General features: G+C 42.7%; 1 protein-coding gene across 1 annotated transcript; it reads left to right on the top strand.

Annotated features, from left to right (window-relative positions):
* Nucleotides 1-5,752: 5,752 nt before the first annotated feature.
* Nucleotides 5,753-7,130, top strand: LOC135703511 (uncharacterized). Its single transcript, XM_065224740.1, has 2 exons — nt 5,753-6,265; nt 6,321-7,130. The coding sequence occupies exons 1-2, from the start codon at nt 5,824-5,826 to the stop codon at nt 6,653-6,655; spliced, it is 777 nt and encodes a 258-aa protein (XP_065080812.1). The 5' UTR covers nt 5,753-5,823; the 3' UTR covers nt 6,656-7,130.
* The last annotated feature ends 12,252 nt before the right edge of the window (nt 7,131-19,382 follow it).

The following is a 19,382-nucleotide window of genomic DNA, read 5'->3' as shown; positions in this document are numbered from 1 at the left end:
GAGACAATTTAAAAAAAAATCTGCTTTCCAGCTGCACCGATTCTCAACCTTAAGTACCCGTCTCTCTTATTTAAGTAGCTATATTTGAGATAGTATCTGAGCAAACACACTTTTTCCGAACAAGTTTCATTATAATATTCACTCCTATTCCCTATTTGGATCGAAACGGATTTTTTTTTTTTTCCTTTGGTTTGTTTTTTTCCGTCGATCTTGTTTTCCGTGCTGAGCACCAATGCTACCGACGTGCCAGGAAGGCAGCTCCCACACCTGGACCCTACCTATCGACCCATCAACTCATGAACCGGGGACCAACGGCTTTACTTCCCATCCGAAGAAAGGCGTGATCAGAGATGTTATGCCTCAGAACATCCCGGCGGCGCCGACTGGGATTGAACCCAGGTCTGCTGGGGTGAGAGGTAATCACGCTACACTACACCACCGGCGCCGTTGAAACGGATTTGTCATAAGTAATTTTTGAAAATTAGTTTTGATCAAAATAATGGTAGATAGATAAGTGATTAATTGGAATCCATTGAGCAAATTTAGTATTAGGTAAACATGTGAAAGAGAACAGAGAGCCAAATGTACACCATTTATTTTCAAAATATATATCTACGTTTTTTATTTGTCAAAGCTCATTTGCATTAGATTCACAAAGCTGAAGTTCAATTTTACATTAACAGAGTTTTCTTTAAACTAATGTTAGTGGAACGAGGACCGATTACTCGTGGCATGCTCGAGGTTAGGGGTAACAATTGGGTAAATAGGTGGAAGTTCTCGGGGTTTCACTGAAGTCCCCATACAGGTCTGCATAGTTGACGTCGTACCGTTTCCAAATTAACTCTGTCATCGTCCTCGTATTGTGATGTAACTTCAGACTTCAAGAGCGCTATGGTTAGGCTACTTGAAAATGCCAGTACGTCCAGCACCTTTTTCATCTTATTACGAATATCCTCGGCAAAATCACCAAAGCACCGTTGAATGATGACTGCAAATAAAATATTTAATATAAAATGAGTAACAGCAATAGTCAATTAAATTATATTGAAATCATCAAAATATCTATTTTATCCTATCAGTATGAGTATAGTGAAATAGATATTTTACTTACCGTACAGGAGACTAACTCTTAGGTAGACATTTTGCAAAATTCACGCGTAATGTTTGACATCGAAATAATAAAACAATTGCACTAGGAATCGAGGTTATTGCCAAGACTTGCTATGATCAAAATAACGTCCAGATAAAAATATTTGAAAATACTTTAAAATACTTAAGAGATATTTAACAATACTTAATGAGTATTGGAGCTAAAGTTTAGAGTGGGATGCCCCTAGCCGCCATCTGTTGAGTACACTGTGGTGGGTAGTACGCTGAACAGATGGCGGTAGTGTGCAAACGTCAAACGCAAGGGAATTGACTATGCGTGCCACAGGTAGCGGTACTACCAACTACGATACTTTTAAATTGACCGTTAAATGCTTGTTCGATAAACATCTTGCGAGTGTTATGTCTGTTTGTCTGTGATAAAAGACTAATGGCGGTAATTTCCAACTCGGATTAACTGTTAAAACTGTCCCTGTTTGGATGATCTGCAAAATGTTTACTTAGAGTCGTGTTGATTAACTCTGGTGTCGACATCAAAGCAGCTAGACATTCTTGATCGGGATTTAATGCGAGGATAATACCGGCTGGAGCTTACCTCCATAAGGGAAACTCTCTCGATTTTCTTCACATGGTCAATGAGATCAACCGAAATTTGAGTTTAGTTTTTCTTTTCCTTGATTTGTTTTCCGTGCTGAGCACCAGGGAGACATCTCTCACACTTGGACCTTATCTATCGATCCATCAACTCATGAACCATGGATTAATGGTTTAAATTCCCTTCCGAAGGAAAGCGTTATCTGAGATGTTATGCCTCAGAACATCCCGGCGGTGCCGACTGTGATTGAACTCAGGCCTGCTGGAGAGAGAGGTAATCATGCTTACTACTACACCACCGGCATCGTTAGTTTAGTATTCTTAGAAACTCACCGATGAGTCAATTTGCCTTATGTTTTTCCTGTTTTGCTGAATAAAAAAATTCAGACCATGAGAAAAGTAAAGATTGGATTCACTCAACCTAATCCTAGCCTGAGTAAAATTATCGTCAATTTTCCTCATTTCCAGCAGATTTTTGAGATTTTTTACACGAAAACGGGGCAAATTTACTGCATTTCTAGATTACTAGAATTAGGGCGTAACAGCCTTTGGAAACAATGACTTCTATCGATGATATCTAGGAATTAAAGCAACGCCCACGCAAACTAATATATCCATCGGATAGAGAAATCTTCCCCTACCCGATGAGGATGTTGGTTTGCGAGGGCAAGCCACCGACAAACCGACATGAATGACCATAGCAACAACAATCAAATTTCTGACCACAGCACACTACTGACATCTGGCTCCGTGTTCGCGGGAGATATTTAGCTAAGCCATGAACCCGCATACAAAAGTTATGAATTGATTCGTGTCTGATCTATTCTGGACAAATTATTTTTATCTAGATAAAAAATTCTACGGTTTTGACCAGTGTTGGAAAAATATCAAAAAATCAAATTCCACCAAATATCAAGATCACGCTTGATTTTCGTACACAAAAATCAACAAGCAAACAACAAGCAAACGAGGTGCAACAGAATCATTTTTGCCTAGTATCAACTCTCAGCTTCAACTTTACACAATGTGAATAGTCTCGCAAAATCAATATCAGGCATAATATCAACAATCAATACGAAACTAACGATTTTAAATTGGCTCACTACTTGACCTGCCTATTGGTCCCAAGCAAATCGATTAACGTACCCCCCAACAAACATTGAAAGCTGAATAAGAGCTTATTCATGCAAAAATTTGCTTCTTCAGCTAAAAATTGGCTTATTCAACTCTTAACCAGTTCAAATTGTTTGTTGGGCCCATTCTAGTCAAAATTCTAGTACTACACAACGTTTGTTTTGATTCGCTATGAAAGTTTGACAGATAAAATGAGGGGTTATTGGATTTTCGTATGTATCGAGGGGTGATTCGACTAGCTTGGGACCGAAGATAGTACCAGAGCTGAGCCAATAAAGTTGAGCACGTTTCTTCGGGACCTACTTGTCTTAGAGTTACCTCTATGATAATATTTTGCTCCAATATCACGCGTGATATTGATAGCGTATGAAAGCGGAAAAATATCAATTTGCTCATGATTATGCCATCACTGGTTTTGACAGCTCAGATCACTGCACATTTAAATCGGTCGTTTACGATTTTCGGGCATAAGTCAGAATCTCGGTCAGAATTAATTTTCATGTCGGTTTGTCCGTGGGTGAGCGTTGATTTTCTAGAAATCATCGAGATAAGTCATTGTTTACAAAAAATGTTACGCCCTAATTCCAGCTCTATCTAGATTTATTCATTTTCCAAACTGAACTTAAATTTGGATTGATCTTATTGGCCATGCATATTGTCCGTATCGCCAGAGGGTGTGCGTAGTGGGTTACGAATAAAAATACCACATGTTACATCAATAGTTACATCTGAATTAAAAAAAAAAGACATTTTTATTTCAACACTGTCAGGTTTTTCATTTTGAAAATTTCACTTTATAAAAGTAATGACCGGATAATATTGATTTGACATTTGATTGACGTTTGTTTTTTTTTTCTTTATTGAATTAATAAACGGTAATTCTTGACAGTCAGATATTCTGCGATTTAAAGGTTTTCAACTCAAGAGCAAATTTTCATTATGTCGTAAGTAACATTCACACCGATCCGAGAAAATTAAAGTTTTGTTTTGAGACCGAAAAGTTATTCCTATTTCCAATTAAACACATATAATCTCATAGTGATAGCAATGTTTAACATATTTAGCCGGGTTTTAATCATACAAAGGCAAATCGCTAGCTTTCATGCTAAGAAATACTGGTTTTTGAGTCAAAAGTTATTATACGTCGTTTGGTGGCCCCTATTGTTACTTAAGTCAAAGTGTATTTACCAGGATATTCGAGAGAATTACCAATTACGTCTCCTTACGTGCAGCCCATTCATCATTTTAGGACCACCGAAATCATCTTAGCAACAAATAGTTCGATTTATTCACTTTAATAATGAGAAAACGAAACGACGAAAGTACACTTTTCACGGGTTTCTCAGTGCTGTTACTTAAGGCAAACGGCATCTCCATAGAAATCGGGTGACTTAAGTAATATCGAAAACTATTTTGATTGGAAGGTGATTACGTCAAAAAGCAATTCGACTGGTAAATAAATTTAAAAGTGGGATGTGATCCTATATTCGGACAGTATATAGTGTAATAGCAGGAGCATCGATTGACACTGATAGCTCGACTTTGTTTACCTTTGTTACATTCGACGTAATGAAAATTTGCTCTTGATTACTAAAGTAAAATCTACAGGGTTGATTACTGAAAGCTCAACTGTTCAAAATCTCAGTAAAAGTGTACCGACTTCGGTAATCTGAACTCTGCGTTTACTCTTTTAGAAATTCCTCTCACGCTAACCTGAAAGTATTCATTAAATGAGTATCTTGTACTCATTTTTTGAAATTATTCAAAACTGTCAAAAAATGGGTATTTTCAAAAATCCAAAAGCGGGTACTTTTTCCCCATTTTTGAAAATATCCTCTGCAATTAAAATGGATAAAAATAAGCATTCAATAAATGTTAAAACAGCTATTTGACGTTCACACATTCGTGAATTTTGCGTTCGTTCATCCGTAAAAAATCGATTCGAATTAACAGATTCGTTCCAGCAGGTGTTGATTGAGGTAAACAAGTTAATTTGAAAATACTTGTGCGGCTGGGAGTTAAATTATTCTTTTTTACTTTCAGGGAAAGCAGGATTCCTGGTCACGATCTGGTACCGACTTTTACGAGGTAAGGATAAAAAGTGCAACTAGGAAGAAAATTAAACCATTCTAAAAGCATGTACCTTTCAGGTTAGTGAAGATCTTCGAAAAAGTAAATGTAGTACACATGCGGAAAGCCCGAACCTGCTCGAAGAGCAGCATCCCTCCCACCAGTGATCTGAACTGAATACTGGCGTTGACGGCACCATTGAAAAATCCTCTATGCTAGCAAATAATTTCAGTTTTTCATAGGAATTTTCAGTGAAGTGAAAGGATAGTACGATGGCCGCAATGTTTCACGCACAGTCTGACGTTTTCTTATGGATTTTACCAGACGGACACTATGCCTCGATTGGTCAACGATTATGATAAGTGCTTACGTGCAATAAAGCGTAATAATTATTATTGTTTTGATTTCATTGTTTAAGTATTTCAATTGGTTTGATTACAGACTCCCCCCCCCCCACCCTGAAGCAAAAACCAAATCAATAAAATGGGTACTTTTTACTCATGTACAGAAAAAGAAAGATGGATAAAAAATACCCCTTTTTTGGCGTATTCATCAAATACTCATTAATGAGTAAAGACGGTTTTACTCATTTCATGAGTTAAGCCACTTTTCTTCAAAATGGGTAAAATTTTACTCATTAATGGGTACTTTGGAGTTAGCGTGCTGAGTAGAAGGTACTCTCTCTTTCTGAGTGAGATTGAACACCCGTGTCAGAGCTTTGCCTTGTTCTAAAATTTGCCGTTAAATCCACCCCTGGTACCATTCGACCACGGGCAATGTAATTCTTCAGCAGTCCCTTTTTGTTTATGTTTTTCCTTGCTTTTCCGCCCATCCTTCGAGGGGGTGGGCCGCAGTGGGTGAAACTTCGGCAGTCGGAGGAGTGTCGCGCAAGGCACACTACGACAGCGTAGTACCTAAATGGACACCGCCCAGCTAGACGGAAAATTGCACGACCTGCATCTTCGTGCCACCCAAACTCTGCAGCTAATCGGTCTAGTTGAGGTGAATCGAGTTTTGTACGACACTTCCGATCCGCACTACAGTACTAAGAAAGTCAAGAGTGCAGCCTGGAAGCAGATTACGGCCGCAGTGCTGGGTATAAAACCGGACGAGGTCTACCGCTATCAATCGTTGCAGATTCAGCACAAGTGGAAAAGCCTCCGGACGGCGTACGTGCGCCAGAAGCGGAAGAATAATCCGGCCATTCCATATCGGTATGCCGATTTGATGAGTTTTCTCGATCCGTTTCTGCGGCGGGATGAAGGAGCTTCAGCTGCTGTTTCACTTCAATCCAGTAGGTTCTCGGCCCCCTTCGAGTTGGATTTCGATGAAGAAGTTGGCACAGATATGGCGAATGCAGGTTTGTCTTTAACTTCAATGGAAAATTGAAAATATTCATGCAGTTTCTATTTTAGCCATTCAAGATGCTTGTATCGATCTGTTCGATCCCATCGAGGAAGATCTAACTTGCGATACCGGTGTAATGGTGCAAAAGATTGCAGCAGCTCCGATTTCGGTGCTTTCCACGGTAGGATCAACCATCGCGGAATCGAACAGCACCAGCAGCACTTCGTCAGCGACCACGCAAATCAGCCCCAGTCAGATTGATGAGCTGGACGGGTTCTTCATGCAGATCTCACGCACGGTTCGAAAGTTTTCTCCGCGGAAAATCATCGAACTCAAGATGCAAATATTTAACCTCGTTTCCCAGGCCGAACTGGACGAGCTGGATGCGCTCAATAAGTATTAGCTCAGGCACATGTACTTTAGTGAATCGGAGTCCTGTAACTTGTTAGACTGCTAATTTATTTATTTATTTATCTAGTATTTATATTTATTTATGAATTTAAAAAAGCATATGATTTTATTTATACGTTTGGAGACGATTTGCAGTTAAGGTGGTTATTTCGTACACGCAGCACATGAGATTTGATATTCTTTCACGCTCGGAAGTATTACACACAATTCCAAATATACTATTATAGTAACAATGCCAACATCACGTAGGAAAAGACGTTAAAAACCTTTAGTGCCAAACACACTCACAATAGACTGGTTATTTCGAATGCAATTGAAATGCTCCTTTTTAAGTAAAGCCTAGTCATTTTCGAGCATAATAGAACAATATATCAGCAACGAATACATATAATATAATATAAAACCTAGACCTTTAACATTTTTTAGACCCATTTTTATCGTAGCTAGTCATCGTTAGTGTTAACCTATATCCAATGTAACTGATTTGCTAATTAAAATTTTGCAAATGTTTGTCTAAATATCTCGTAATTATTTATTTGTCATCCGAAATTCCTATTTGGACTTGCTACTTACCTTACCAATCAGGCTAAGACCTTGACGTCCTATGCTGTCCGAAGAAGTCGTCTTCCCCTTACTCGATCCATGGTTACACGTCGCCAGCCTCGTAGTCTGCGAAGGGTCCGCAGGTCGGCTTCTGCTTGGTCGATCCATCTTGCCCGCGCGACTCTTCTTCTTGAACATGTTGGATCGATCTCGAGAACCATTTTCACTGGGTGGTCGTCCGGCATTCTTACGACGTGTCCAACCCACCGTAGTCGCCCAATTTCTTACAGTGTGTACGATGGATGGTTCTCCCAGCAGCTGATGGTACGCAACACCTTCCGTTCGAAAATACCTATGGTCCTCACGGGCATAGTACAGGCATACAAGTAACTCTAAGACTAGTAGATCAACAACAAACGAGAGGATGCGCCAGACGGCGCCTTGCGATCGATGTCAGTAAGATCGCAAGTATGCGTACTGACACACTGGCCCTAATGTAGGACTAAGTCGAGCGGAAACCCGTTTATACAAACCACGCTACGGGCTGGCGGCCAAGGTATTTCATTCTCTTAGTATCGTCGGGTGGAACCGACCGAAACGACGTTTGAGCTAATGCCTTGTCCGTCTTCGTCCCATAAAACCCTGACAGGCCTTAGAATACGTTCCTACCGTGCCACCCAGTTGGGAGACTGCGGTGGGAATAGGTTCGGTTGAGTTATTCCCGTCTTACGCGATCCGGCTCTGAACATAGCGCCCCATGAAGGCCTATGTCAACCCTCGCCATGGACCTCACTGCTTGCATAGGCACCCATGGGGATCAAACAGCGACTATTCCAGTTGCACGGTTAGAATAGCGGTCTAAGGGGGACCCAACAGTCAGAATGATGGAAAACCATCAAAACCAATCAAAAAACCAACCCAGAGATCCAGTCGCCAAGGAGGCGACCGCGAACCCATTCGCGAAGGGTGGTCTTACGAGATCTCTGCAAGACGCGGAGCTAAGCGACGGGACCGGTGGACAGCCGGAGGAGCAACCTATGGATGGGCCCAGGGTAATAAAAGTCATGAGTGGCTTTGGGGCCCTCCCTAGGATGCTGGCTATCGCGGGACAGCTCGATGCCATCATCGAGTTCACGAGCACGCAACTGTGAACGAGGCCCAGGACGACTACGAGCGGCTTAAGAAGCGACTAGAAGTCGCCCAGAGGGCGGAAAAGAAGGAGCCGAAGTCTACCCAGACGGACGCCTTCAACTTTGCAGGCAACAGCACGATGGCCAGCGAGGCCCTCCACTTTTCCGTGACGCATGGGCAGAAGCGTGACCGGCACTCGCCAGTAAAGGGTGCGGCACGCCCTAAGAGACGGAAAGTCTGTGCACAGGTAGAGTGCGTGGCAGTGGTCGACCAGTCCAATGCAGCAGTGGACGAGCCGCAGAAGAGGTCTGAAGTAGGATACAGAGCGATTGAGAAAAGTGGCGGTTCCAAGCAGGGCGGTAACAAGGGCGCACCCCCGAAACCCCCGAAAAAAAAACTGTCCCTGAGAGCAGCACTGCCCGGAACAAGAACAAGACGAAGGGCGAGGCTCTCATCATCAAGACGGAAGCGTCGAAGTACGCGGAAGTTTTGAGGAAGATGAGAGCTGACGAGCGTTTTGCGGAGATGGGTAGTAACGTGAGGAGCATCAGGCGCACTCGTACTGGCGAGATGCTCCTGGTGCTTAAGCGTGGCGATAAAGACCAGGGCTTACCAGAAACTGGCAAAGGAGGTCGTTGATAAATGGGGTGCAGGTGAAGTCGCTACGCTCGACAATCACCATCCAGGTTAAGGACTTGGACGAGGTGACAGAGGTGACCGAACTAGTCACGGCGCTCAGGGAGCAGTGCCAAATCGAGGTACCGCCAATAGCGGTTACCCTGATGAAGAGACTGTTCTCCACCCAGGTGGCTACCGTCAAGCTCTCGGCAGCTGATACCAGAAAAGCGGCAGCCACAGGGAGGGTGCGAGGGCCTGGTCGGTTTGCTCCGTGAGCATTCCCCGACCGATTACGGCTTGCTTCAGATGCTTCGATTAGGGCCATCTGACACGTGACTGCAAGAACACCGATAGAAGCAAGCTGTGCAGACGGTGCGGCTCGAAGGGCCACAAGGCGCAAAGTTGCCAAAAGCCGCCGAAGTACACAATATGCGTGGAGAAAGGGAAATCCCCTACCAACCACATGGCAGGTGGCCCGCGCTGCCCGGGGGCCAAGAGCAATGCTGCCCTGGCCAAGAGCAATGCTCAGTCATGTTCGAGGTAGCGCAGTTGAACCTGAAGCATTGCAGGTCTGCCCTGCAACTGTTGAGACAATCGGCAGTGGGAATTGGGTCACGGACGCGTTGGGGATGGCGGCGATATGCACGATCTTCCCCGTTCAGGAGGTGGTCTCGTCCAACTCGAGCGAGGGATTCGTGATCGCCAGGGTCAACGGAGTATATCTAAGTAGCTGTTATGCTCGGCCCAGGTGGTTCATCGAGCAGTTCCCGCAGATGGTGGACAGACTTGTCGGCCTAAGACCGGTGGTCATTGCAGGCGACTTTAACGCATGGGTGGTGGAGTGGGGCAGCCACCACACCAACCAGAGAGGATGCATCCTACTGGAGGCAATGGGCAAACTGGACGTTGTACTAGCCAACAGCGGTTCGGTCAGTACCTACAGAAGGAACGGTGCAGAATCCGTCATTGATGTGACGTACTGCAACCCGTGTTTGGAGGGCAACCTACACTGGAGGGTCGATGAGGGTTACACCCACAGCTACCATCAGGCGATTCGCTACAGTGTGGGACAAGGTGAGAGGCGAGTGGCAGGAGGGAATCCCTCCTGCGCTCGAGGCTGGCGGACGTCGTTCTTCGATGAAGAGGTCTTCAGCGAAGCACTGAGGCGGGAATGGATAACTCTTGATCTGACGGGGGAAGAGCTGATAGCATCGCTGACAAGGGCGTGCGATACAACCATGCCTGGGAGGGCCATAGACCGGTGTACTGGTGGAGCGAGTCGATTGCTATCCTCAGGGCGTCTTGCCTCCAGGCGAGAAGGAGGATGCAACGGGCTCGTACGGCCGATACTCGAAAGGAACGCCGTGTCGCTCTTCGAGCGCAGACGCAAACGCGCGTGCTTCGACAGCTTATGCCAAAGCGCTAACACGAACCCCTGGGGGGATGCCAACAAAGTGGTCATGGCCAAGACCCGTGGCGTGGCGGCACCCCCGGAGAGATCGCCGGCGATGCTGGCGTCGATCGTGCAGTTCTTGTTTCCACGTAGGGACGTTGACTCCTGGCCACGGGGTATCCCAGTCGCGGAACAGGGAGAAGTGCCTAGAGCGACTAACAGTGAACTGACTGACATTGCCAAGTCGCTGGTGGTGGACAAGGCCCCGGGCTCGGATGGGATCCCGGTTGTGGCTCCGAGGGCGACCGTTACGGAAAATCCAGACATGTTCAGGTCTGAATTTCAGACCTGTCTGGACGTAGGCATCTTCCCAGATGCGTGGAAGCGGCAGAGGCTGGTGCTTCTCCCGAAGTCAGGAAAACCCCCTGGGGACCCGTCAGCATACAGGCCCATCTGTTTGCTGGACACCACTGGCAAACTGCTTGAGAGGGTCATCCTCAACAGGCTGTCGGCTTACACCGAAGGTGTAGACGGCCTGTCAAGCAGCCAGTGCGGGTTCCGAAAAGGCAGATATACGGTGGAAGCCATCCGCGACGTCATCCAGACGGCAGAGGTGGTCCATCGGAAAAGAAGGGATATTCGTTACTGCGCGGTGGTAACTTTAGACGTGAAGAACGCGTTCAACAGCGCGTGCTGGGGGGCGATAGCCCGCTCGCTACACCAACTCCGAATCCCCGGAGGGGTGTACAAGATTCTGGAAAGCTACTTCGAGAATCTTGTGTTGAAGTATGACACAGAAGATGGCGAAAAATGCGTTAGAGTCACCGCAGGAGTGCCACAAGGCTCCATCCTGGGCCCGGTGTTATGGAACGTCATGTACGACGGAGTGTTGAGGATAACATTCCTAGTAGGCGTGAAAATTGTTGGTTTTGCCGACGATGTCACGCTGGTAGTCTATGGGGAATCCCTCGAAGAGGTAGAGCTGACAGCGGCTCACTCCGTTAAGCTTGTGGAGGAATGGATGAGATCCAGGAAACTGGAGCTTGCCCATCACAAGACGGAGGTTTTTTTTTTTTAATTCTTTATTTAAGAGATTTTTAGCCTTAGGCTAGTTCATCTCTAACAAGACGGAGGTGGTCGTAGTCAACAATCGCATGTCGGTGCAGCATGCGACGTTGACAGTTGGCGAGAGCACAATTAGGTCTGTGCGCTCTCTGAAACTCTTGGGGGTTATGCTCGATGATAAGCTCAGCTTCGGCTGCCACGTCGAGTACGCCTGCAAGAGAGCGTCTACGGCTGTGGGGGCATTATCCCGCATGATGTCAAACAGCTCGGCGGTGAGTGCCAGTAAGCGCAGGCTCCTCGCCGGGGTCGTAGTATCTATCCTCTGATACGGAGGCCCTGCGTGGGCTGCAGTACTGGATACTGACTGCCACAGGCGGAAATTAGAGGGTACACATAGGCTAATGTGCTTGAGGGTGGCCAGTGCATACCGCACCATCTCGAGGAAGGCCGTCTGTGTCATAGCAGGAATGATGCCAATCGGCCTCATCATCAAGGAGGATGTGGAGTGCTACGACACGAGGACCGTTCGAGGGGTGCGCAACAACGCGCGCGCGGTATCGATTGCGAGGTGGCAGTCGGAGTGGGAGGTGGACCTACCGCTTGATACCTTCCGTATCAAGCTGGGTCAACAGGCGCCATGGGGAAGTAAACTTCCACCTGAAACAGTTCCTGTCAGGCCATGGCTGCTTTAGGAGTTACTTGCATAGGTTCGGACATGCAAGTACTTCCACCTGCCCCGCGTGCGCTGGTGTCGAAGCGACGGCGGAACACGTTGTGTTCGCCTGTCCACGCTTCGAGCCAGTAATGAGCGTTATGCGGAGCGGATACCAGTCCGGATAACATCGTCCCTAGGATGTGTGGTACCACCAACAATCAATACGAAACTAACGATTTTAAATTGGCTCACTACTTGACTAGCCTATTGGTCCCAAGCAAATCGACTAACGTACCCCATTCTAGTATAAATTCCAGTACTACACTATGTTTGTTTTGATTCGCTATGAAAGTTTGACAGATAAAATGAGGGGTTAGTAGATTTTCCTATGTTTCGAGGAGTGAATCGATTAGCTTGGGACCGAAGATAGTACCAGAGCTGAGCCAAAAAGTTGAGCTCGTTTATTCGGGACCTTCTGGTCTTAGAGTTACCAACAATCAATACGAAACTAACGATTTTAAATTGGCTCACCACTTTAGTAGCCTATTGGTCCCAAGCAAACGATTAACGTACCCTATTCTAGTTGAAATTCTATTACTACACTATGTTTGTTTTGATTCGCTATGAAAGTTTGACAGATAACATCAGGGGTGTGTGGATTCATGCAGAACATGCAGGGGTGAGTGAAATAGCTTGGGACTGCTTGGGACCGTTGTTCTGGTACTGAGTGAGCCAAAAATAATAATGATTTTCTTCGGGACCCAGTGGTCTTAGAGTTACCTCTATGGCTATATAGCGCACAGGCCCCTCCCACGAAGTAATGCCTTCGGGCGGTTCCGGGGAGATCAAGGGTCAAGCGCACAGGTTGGGGTTTAGTGGGTCGGGAGTTACTTTCTCAGGTGACTGTGAGCAGATCCCCCTGTATAAAAAAAGGACTAGGTCCCGAAGAAACGTGCTCAACTTTTTGGCTCAGCTCTGGTACTATCTTCGGTCCCAAGCTAATCGATGCACTCCTCGAAACATAGGAAAATCTACGAACCAAGCGAATCAAAACAAACATTGTGTAGTAGTAGAATTTTGACTAGAATGGGGTACGATAATCGATTTGCTTGGGACCAATAGGCAGGCCAAGTAGTAAGCCAATTTTAAATCGTTAGTTTCCACCGGTTGGTACAGGTCTCGTGGCCGTAGAGGACCACCGGTCTAATCAGCTTCTTATAGATAGCCAACTTCGTGCGGCGACGATTTTTTTTTCGATCCGAGCGTCCTCCGGAGTTTCTCTGCAGTCACCAGTGAGCCCAAGCTGACTCGGAGTGGGAGACTAACAATGTCTTCCCAAGAGCCTCTTCCTCTCTTCTGATGTACGTTTCCGCAATCGTCTCAAAGTTCTGTGCCATATGTCGATGTCATCGGCGAAGCAAAGAAGCTGGATGAGGGGTTCGTGGATTTTCCTATGTTTTGAGGGGTGCATCGATTAGCTTGGGACAAAGTTGAGCACGTTTCTTCGGGACCTTCATAAGTAGTGCGGACGTTGATAATGTCGGAGAAAATTTTCCCGCCGATTAGAACGTGATCGATTTGGTTTTCTGTGTGTTAGTCAGGTGATCTCCAGATTATACTTGTCAATGGCTGTGATATTACAGCAGATAAACCAATCGAAATTCGCTTTGATAAACATTAAATTACAGTCCGCCTTCTTATATTTCTCTTTCTCTTTTTGCATTGTTCATTTATCAACGTTTTTAGATTTTTAAATTAATGCTGCATCTGTTTATTTTGGTGTAGAGTAGATAAACCTTGGCTCCATTGGCCTCTGCCGGTATATAGTTGTTGTTGTTTTACGTGTACGTATGTCTTTGACTGAATACATCTGGAGTTTTGCTTGTTTCAGCTTTATTTATTTTTTTCAAACATTGGAGTTTTTTTTTGTGTTCCTTTCCATTTCCTTTTTGCCAAACATTTAATATGGGTGAGTGTGTGTGTGTGTGCTTTGCATTTTTTCTGCTTTACACTGCATCTAATATCTCATTCCAACATACAATATAGATGTGTAGATGAATTTTGAATTACTTGTGTATAATGCCTCACGTTTAAACTTCTATCATTGTGTTTTAATTTATAACCTTTTCTGTCCTTTTCGATAACCGAGAATTTGTCAACAGTTGTTGCGATCGCTATATATATATAAGCATTTGTTTTGAGAATACCTTTCTGCGCAAAATATATACGATTGATTTATCATTATGATAAAAAGCGTTATTAAACCGTTTTTTTTCCTTAAATTTTCGCGTTGATTTGGGGATATATCTTTCATTACATTGAAACAACTTTATTAAATTTGCTCATTGGAGGAACATTGGATAGAAAAGGCTAATAAATACAAAATTGAACATTGTGGAATTATGCTTTTGAAGGGGATAGCGTAGATCTACTGCAGTGAAAAGACTAAAAAAATAATTTCTAGCAAAACGTGTGCCTGTAACATCTAATGAATCGTCACTAAAAGAGGGGAAAATTTAGAGCATCCAATAACGTTTGAGCATTCGAACGATTTTCTTATACCATTGTTTGTTTGACAAACATTCACTAGGTCCTAGTAGTAGAGCAATATACCTTCTTATTCCTTGTTCGCGTTCCTTTTCTACGTTTTAAAATCTTCACCACGGTTTGGGTTTTGGTTTAAATATTTCCTACTCTCAACTACACTTTCTGTTTTAAAACATGTGTCTTCGTCTTCTTCTTGGCATCCACTGATTCTCTTTCTCTGTGAGCTGGATTCTTCTATTTGCTATTATAAATATAGAATTTTTCTTTTTTCAGCTAAAATTTTTTTCTGGGTATGTTTCAGGCTGGATGGTATGTTCCAAATAATGGGGAAAGGTGGTTGTTCTGATTGATCTACGTTAAAAGGGGGGAGGGGGGGTTTATTAAATCAATAAATTTGATTTACCAATTCAAAAAGAAACTGGTTGCGAGTTTTACAAATGCTTTTTTTTTTTGCGATAAATTTAGTCTTACCGAATTGTGATGCTAGAAAAAAAATGCGAGTTAGTTTCGATCGCCGTCGGAGCGGATTAAATGGTAAAATTTCGTTGATTATAAAATCGAACCTCTGTCTTTGTTCGAAAGTTAAGTTTTTATATGCTTCCAGTTCAATTGATGATTATGATCCGAGTTCAGTTTTAATTTTGTTTCCCGAAATGTTTCATTAATATATATGTTTGTATGTGTGTTTGTTTGCTTTTTGTTTTTATTTGTTATACAGTCAACTCTCCCTAACTCGATAGTGAAGGGACCATCGAGTTAGGGAGAATATCAAATTGAGGAGGTAAATTTTGAAAATGTTTTTTGATGCAGCCTGGATTTGCATCGAGTTAGGGAGAGTTTACTGTATTATTTCGTTTGCCTTAACTTATGATAATTATGTTTAATTGAATGTGTTTTGATTGATGACTGAGAGAATTGCTTGCTTGCTATGGCGCGTCGGTTTATTATAAAATCTAACTAGAGAAATCGAAGTATCAAAATTATTGGTTTACTGTAGTATTTACGGTATGCTTGTTGACCTTTTTGTTTGTATTCAATAAATAGCGTACGTTTGTTTATTCAATAATTATTGTTCAATCAATACGATAGTACAAAACCTGTTTCGAAAATTGATCCTCTGATGTATGTGTAAGTAGAATAAATAAATGAGAGCATCGTTCTTATGTGCATGTGATGAACAGAGGAAGAAAGAGAAGACAGAAAGCTGCAAAACACATGTGATCCCTACACTGGGCAAAGCTATTTCAAATGCTTACGAGATATTAGCATAGAAGTAACTCTAAGACTATTGGCTCAGCTCTGGTACTCTCTTCGGTCCCAAGTTATTCGATGCGCCCCTCGAAACATAGGAAAATCCACGAACCCCTCATTTTATCTGCCATACTTTCATAGCAAATCAGAACAAACATTGTGTAGTACAAGAATTTCGAGTAGAATGGGGTACCTTAATCGATTTGCTTGGGACCAATAGGCTAGTCAAGTAGTGAGCCAATTTAAAATCGTTATTTTCTACCGGTTGATATTAGTCAGCATTGGTAATTCCGAGAACTTTTTAATCAGCATTCAATTATTACAATTACAGAAAATAATGCTCTAAATTAACGCAATATATACACTAGGGTGGGTAAACTCAACAACCCCCTATTCCCCATTGCTCTTTCAATGCATGTTGTGGTCCCCAGCATCTGTGCGAAATTTGAACGAATTGGTTATAATCTCACTTTGCGGGGGAATTTTAAATTATGTATTTCGGAATTTCATCAAATCTCGGACTTAGGTTGAGAACACTATACAAAACACCTTTGTCGAAGACTGCAAATCGATTCGATATTTGTACAAAAAGTTATTGATCTTTCACTTTAAACTCATATATACGCCTGTAGGTATGCAAAGAGCAATAGGTCCAATTAATATAATAACTTTTGTCTCAGAAGTCTAATCGATTTGCAGTCTTCCACAAAGTTATTCTGCATAGTATTCCCAGTCTACTCCCGAGAGGTGAAATTTGAGCAATATTTGAAATTTTGACAAGCAAATGAATAGGTTCGTTTCGTTTCTCAATCAACATTTAAAATTCTCCCACAAATCCAGATCATTAACCATATTCGTTCAAATTTGGCACCGTTGTGGGGACCTCAATTCACATCGGAAGAGCAGAGGGGAACAGAGGGTTGTGATCCACCATACAAACTTGATCGACCCAAATATGCACTCATATTCTTGTTTTCGTTTGAACCGTACTTTTCATACACATTTTATTTTATGGAAAAACGGTTCGAATGATAACGAGAATATGAACGATAGTAAAGTTACATGAGGCGTTTTTGATAATAAGCACCACCAAATCATAATTTTTTTGAGTCATCGAATGCTTCTTTAAAGCTAATAACTAGTCGGTAGGAAAACCGCATGGCCTATTTCGTTGAACTATGTTTATTTCTTTGTAGCAATCACCGATACCAAGAATGAGGCAACTTCACCTTAAGAGTTTTGTCAACATTAGAAAAAAGAGACACATATTTTTTTCGAAGACTTTGATTTTTATTTTTCAAATCCTGGATAATGTACGTCTTTTATCGAAGACATCATATCAAGAAGACTGGCAACTTTGCCAGAATCCAAGTGACAGACATATAGTAGCATTACGCTCGAGTGAAAGTGAAAGTCATTGGCGTAGCTCTCCGGTCTATTGGACCACGTGCAATCGATTCCCCGGACGATTTCCCTCCGTAAAAGTCGTTTTTCATGGCCTGTTGCCATGTGCTGTTGAGATATTGAATTTTGGGTAATTTTGGACCCATTTTTGCCCATAGTGCGATTGGAAGGACACCTATCAGCCACAAAGCTCTCTGACAAACTGCAACGAAGATTCCTAAACTGAAGCGATCACTGAAGTTCTTAGAAGTTTATTGAACTATTTTTAGATCTTGTACAAAATTCCGTGAACTTACATGAAGCTTTAAGCAGCTCCTCAAAATGCTGCGAAATTCTCAAAACTTCTACAAAGTTTGCTGCATTTCTACGTTTCTCGTTGATTTTCCGTGAAGTTCCACGAACGAAATATCTTGAATTTGTACGTAATTTCCACAACTATTTCAAGTCCGTGGGGCCTAAAAAAGTAAATTGCAATTAAATAGAGGTTGCCGATCAATAATGAGCATCCCTGAAATAAAATAATGTTCCCTTGACTTCTACGAAGCTCCTCTATCTTAAATAAATGTTCCACTTTTACGCAGTTTTTAGAACTTTTCCAAGTTCCTTGTTTTACGATTTTTTCTGAAGATCTATGAAGATCCCTGAATTTCTACTTTCCTCAATTTCTACGATGTTTCTTGAACTTCTGAGAAGTCCTTGAAGTTTAACGAAGTTCTCAGAAGTTAAAGAAAAATCCTTGGGCCCATGGCCAATTTGTAGAGCCTGAAAACGTCTTAATATGCCATCGATTAAATATCGCTGTAATATAATTTCTCAAAATTGTTTCTTATAGTCCAGAGCATAAGAAAAGTAGTTAACAGAAAGGATTTAAAAAACCGTTGATTGTGGTCCACTTTTATTAATAGCTGTTAATATTGTCGCACTATGTTAAATTCTCATTTGGTGACGGTCGAAGCGCGCCGCTGATAAGGATTCTACACAGGTGTGTAACTTAGATAGTGTTTTATGGCGGCGGCTTGAGGAACGAATCCTGGATAACGAGCCGCCAATGGGCGCAGTCATACGGCTATAAGCAGAGAACAGATGGTATAATCCCATTTTGAGAAATTATCCTGCCACACACAATAGTAACATCGAACTTGACAAGCTTGACAAAATACCGGTGAGTTAAAAATAAAACCAGAAGTTCTAGGGGGGGGCTTCGATAATTGTAGAGGGAGCCTGGCCCCCTTGGCACCCCCATTAACTACGCCAATGGCAAAAGCAACGCATATAAACATAATCGTAATACGCAAACCTTTCTTCTTTGGGTTGGGATTCTTGCTATCAAATTCGTCCCGAACATGTACCTTTGAGCGGCAGATGACGCGATTGTGCCTGTTTCATAGCAGTCACAGGAGAAAACGGGAGAGTTGTCAGTCTTTTTGATATGTTGTCTTCGGTTTTATGTAACCGGTGTCTTGAACATCTTGATCATTCCCTTAGAACTCCTCGCTAGATTTATTACCTACTTCCTCCAGAACTTACTTCATCACTCGCTGTCACTAGTAAGTGACAATTGTCACCTCGTGTGAATGAGACTTCATTTCATTTGCACGGAGGGTCGACCCGAGCAAAGTCCAGCATCAAAATGACAGCAAATTGAAATCAAGTTTTGATATCAACATCAAACTGAAATCATAATTTGATTTCAGTTTACGCAATGGACAAATTTGATACCAAATTTTGTTTTCATTTTGCTGTACATTTGCTCTTCAAAAATATGTTGTTGCGGGTTTGTTTTCATGGCCTTAGCATAACATCAAATTGAATACTTGTTTTGTTATCAACAGGAAAAATGGATATCAAATTCAGTTTTCAGTTTGCTCTCACTGATAGCAGAAATAGTTTTCAATGTGATGTCACAAGAAGATTTGTTTGCTCTCAAATGTGATATTTTAACCGTTAAAACGACCAAAACGACAGCAACCTGAGTAATAATTATCAGCGAAATCACAACATCAAATTTAGATTTCAATTTGATCTCAGACTTTGCTCGGGTCACCTCACACGTGGTGACATTTATCACTTTACTAGTGACTGCGAGTTACCTCACCTCAAACGCCGCGCATA

Source organism: Ochlerotatus camptorhynchus, unplaced genomic scaffold (assembly GCF_037179485.1).
Source record: "Ochlerotatus camptorhynchus isolate MF236.1 unplaced genomic scaffold, CSIRO-AGI_Acam_v1.1 ptg000215l, whole genome shotgun sequence".
NCBI lineage: Eukaryota > Metazoa > Arthropoda > Insecta > Diptera > Culicidae > Ochlerotatus > Ochlerotatus camptorhynchus.
The sequence above is the reverse complement of the archived record's forward strand: the minus strand, read 5'-3'. Positions and strand labels throughout refer to the sequence as shown.

Excerpts from the sequence above, each read along its gene's own strand:
- LOC135703511 (XM_065224740.1), top strand. The coding sequence starts at position 5,824 with ATGGACACCGCCCAGCTAGACGGAAAATTGCACGACCTGCATCTTCGT. Across the intron at positions 6,266-6,320 it reads CACAGATATGGCGAATGCAG|CCATTCAAGATGCTTGTATC; the intron begins GTTTGTCTTTAA and ends TTTCTATTTTAG.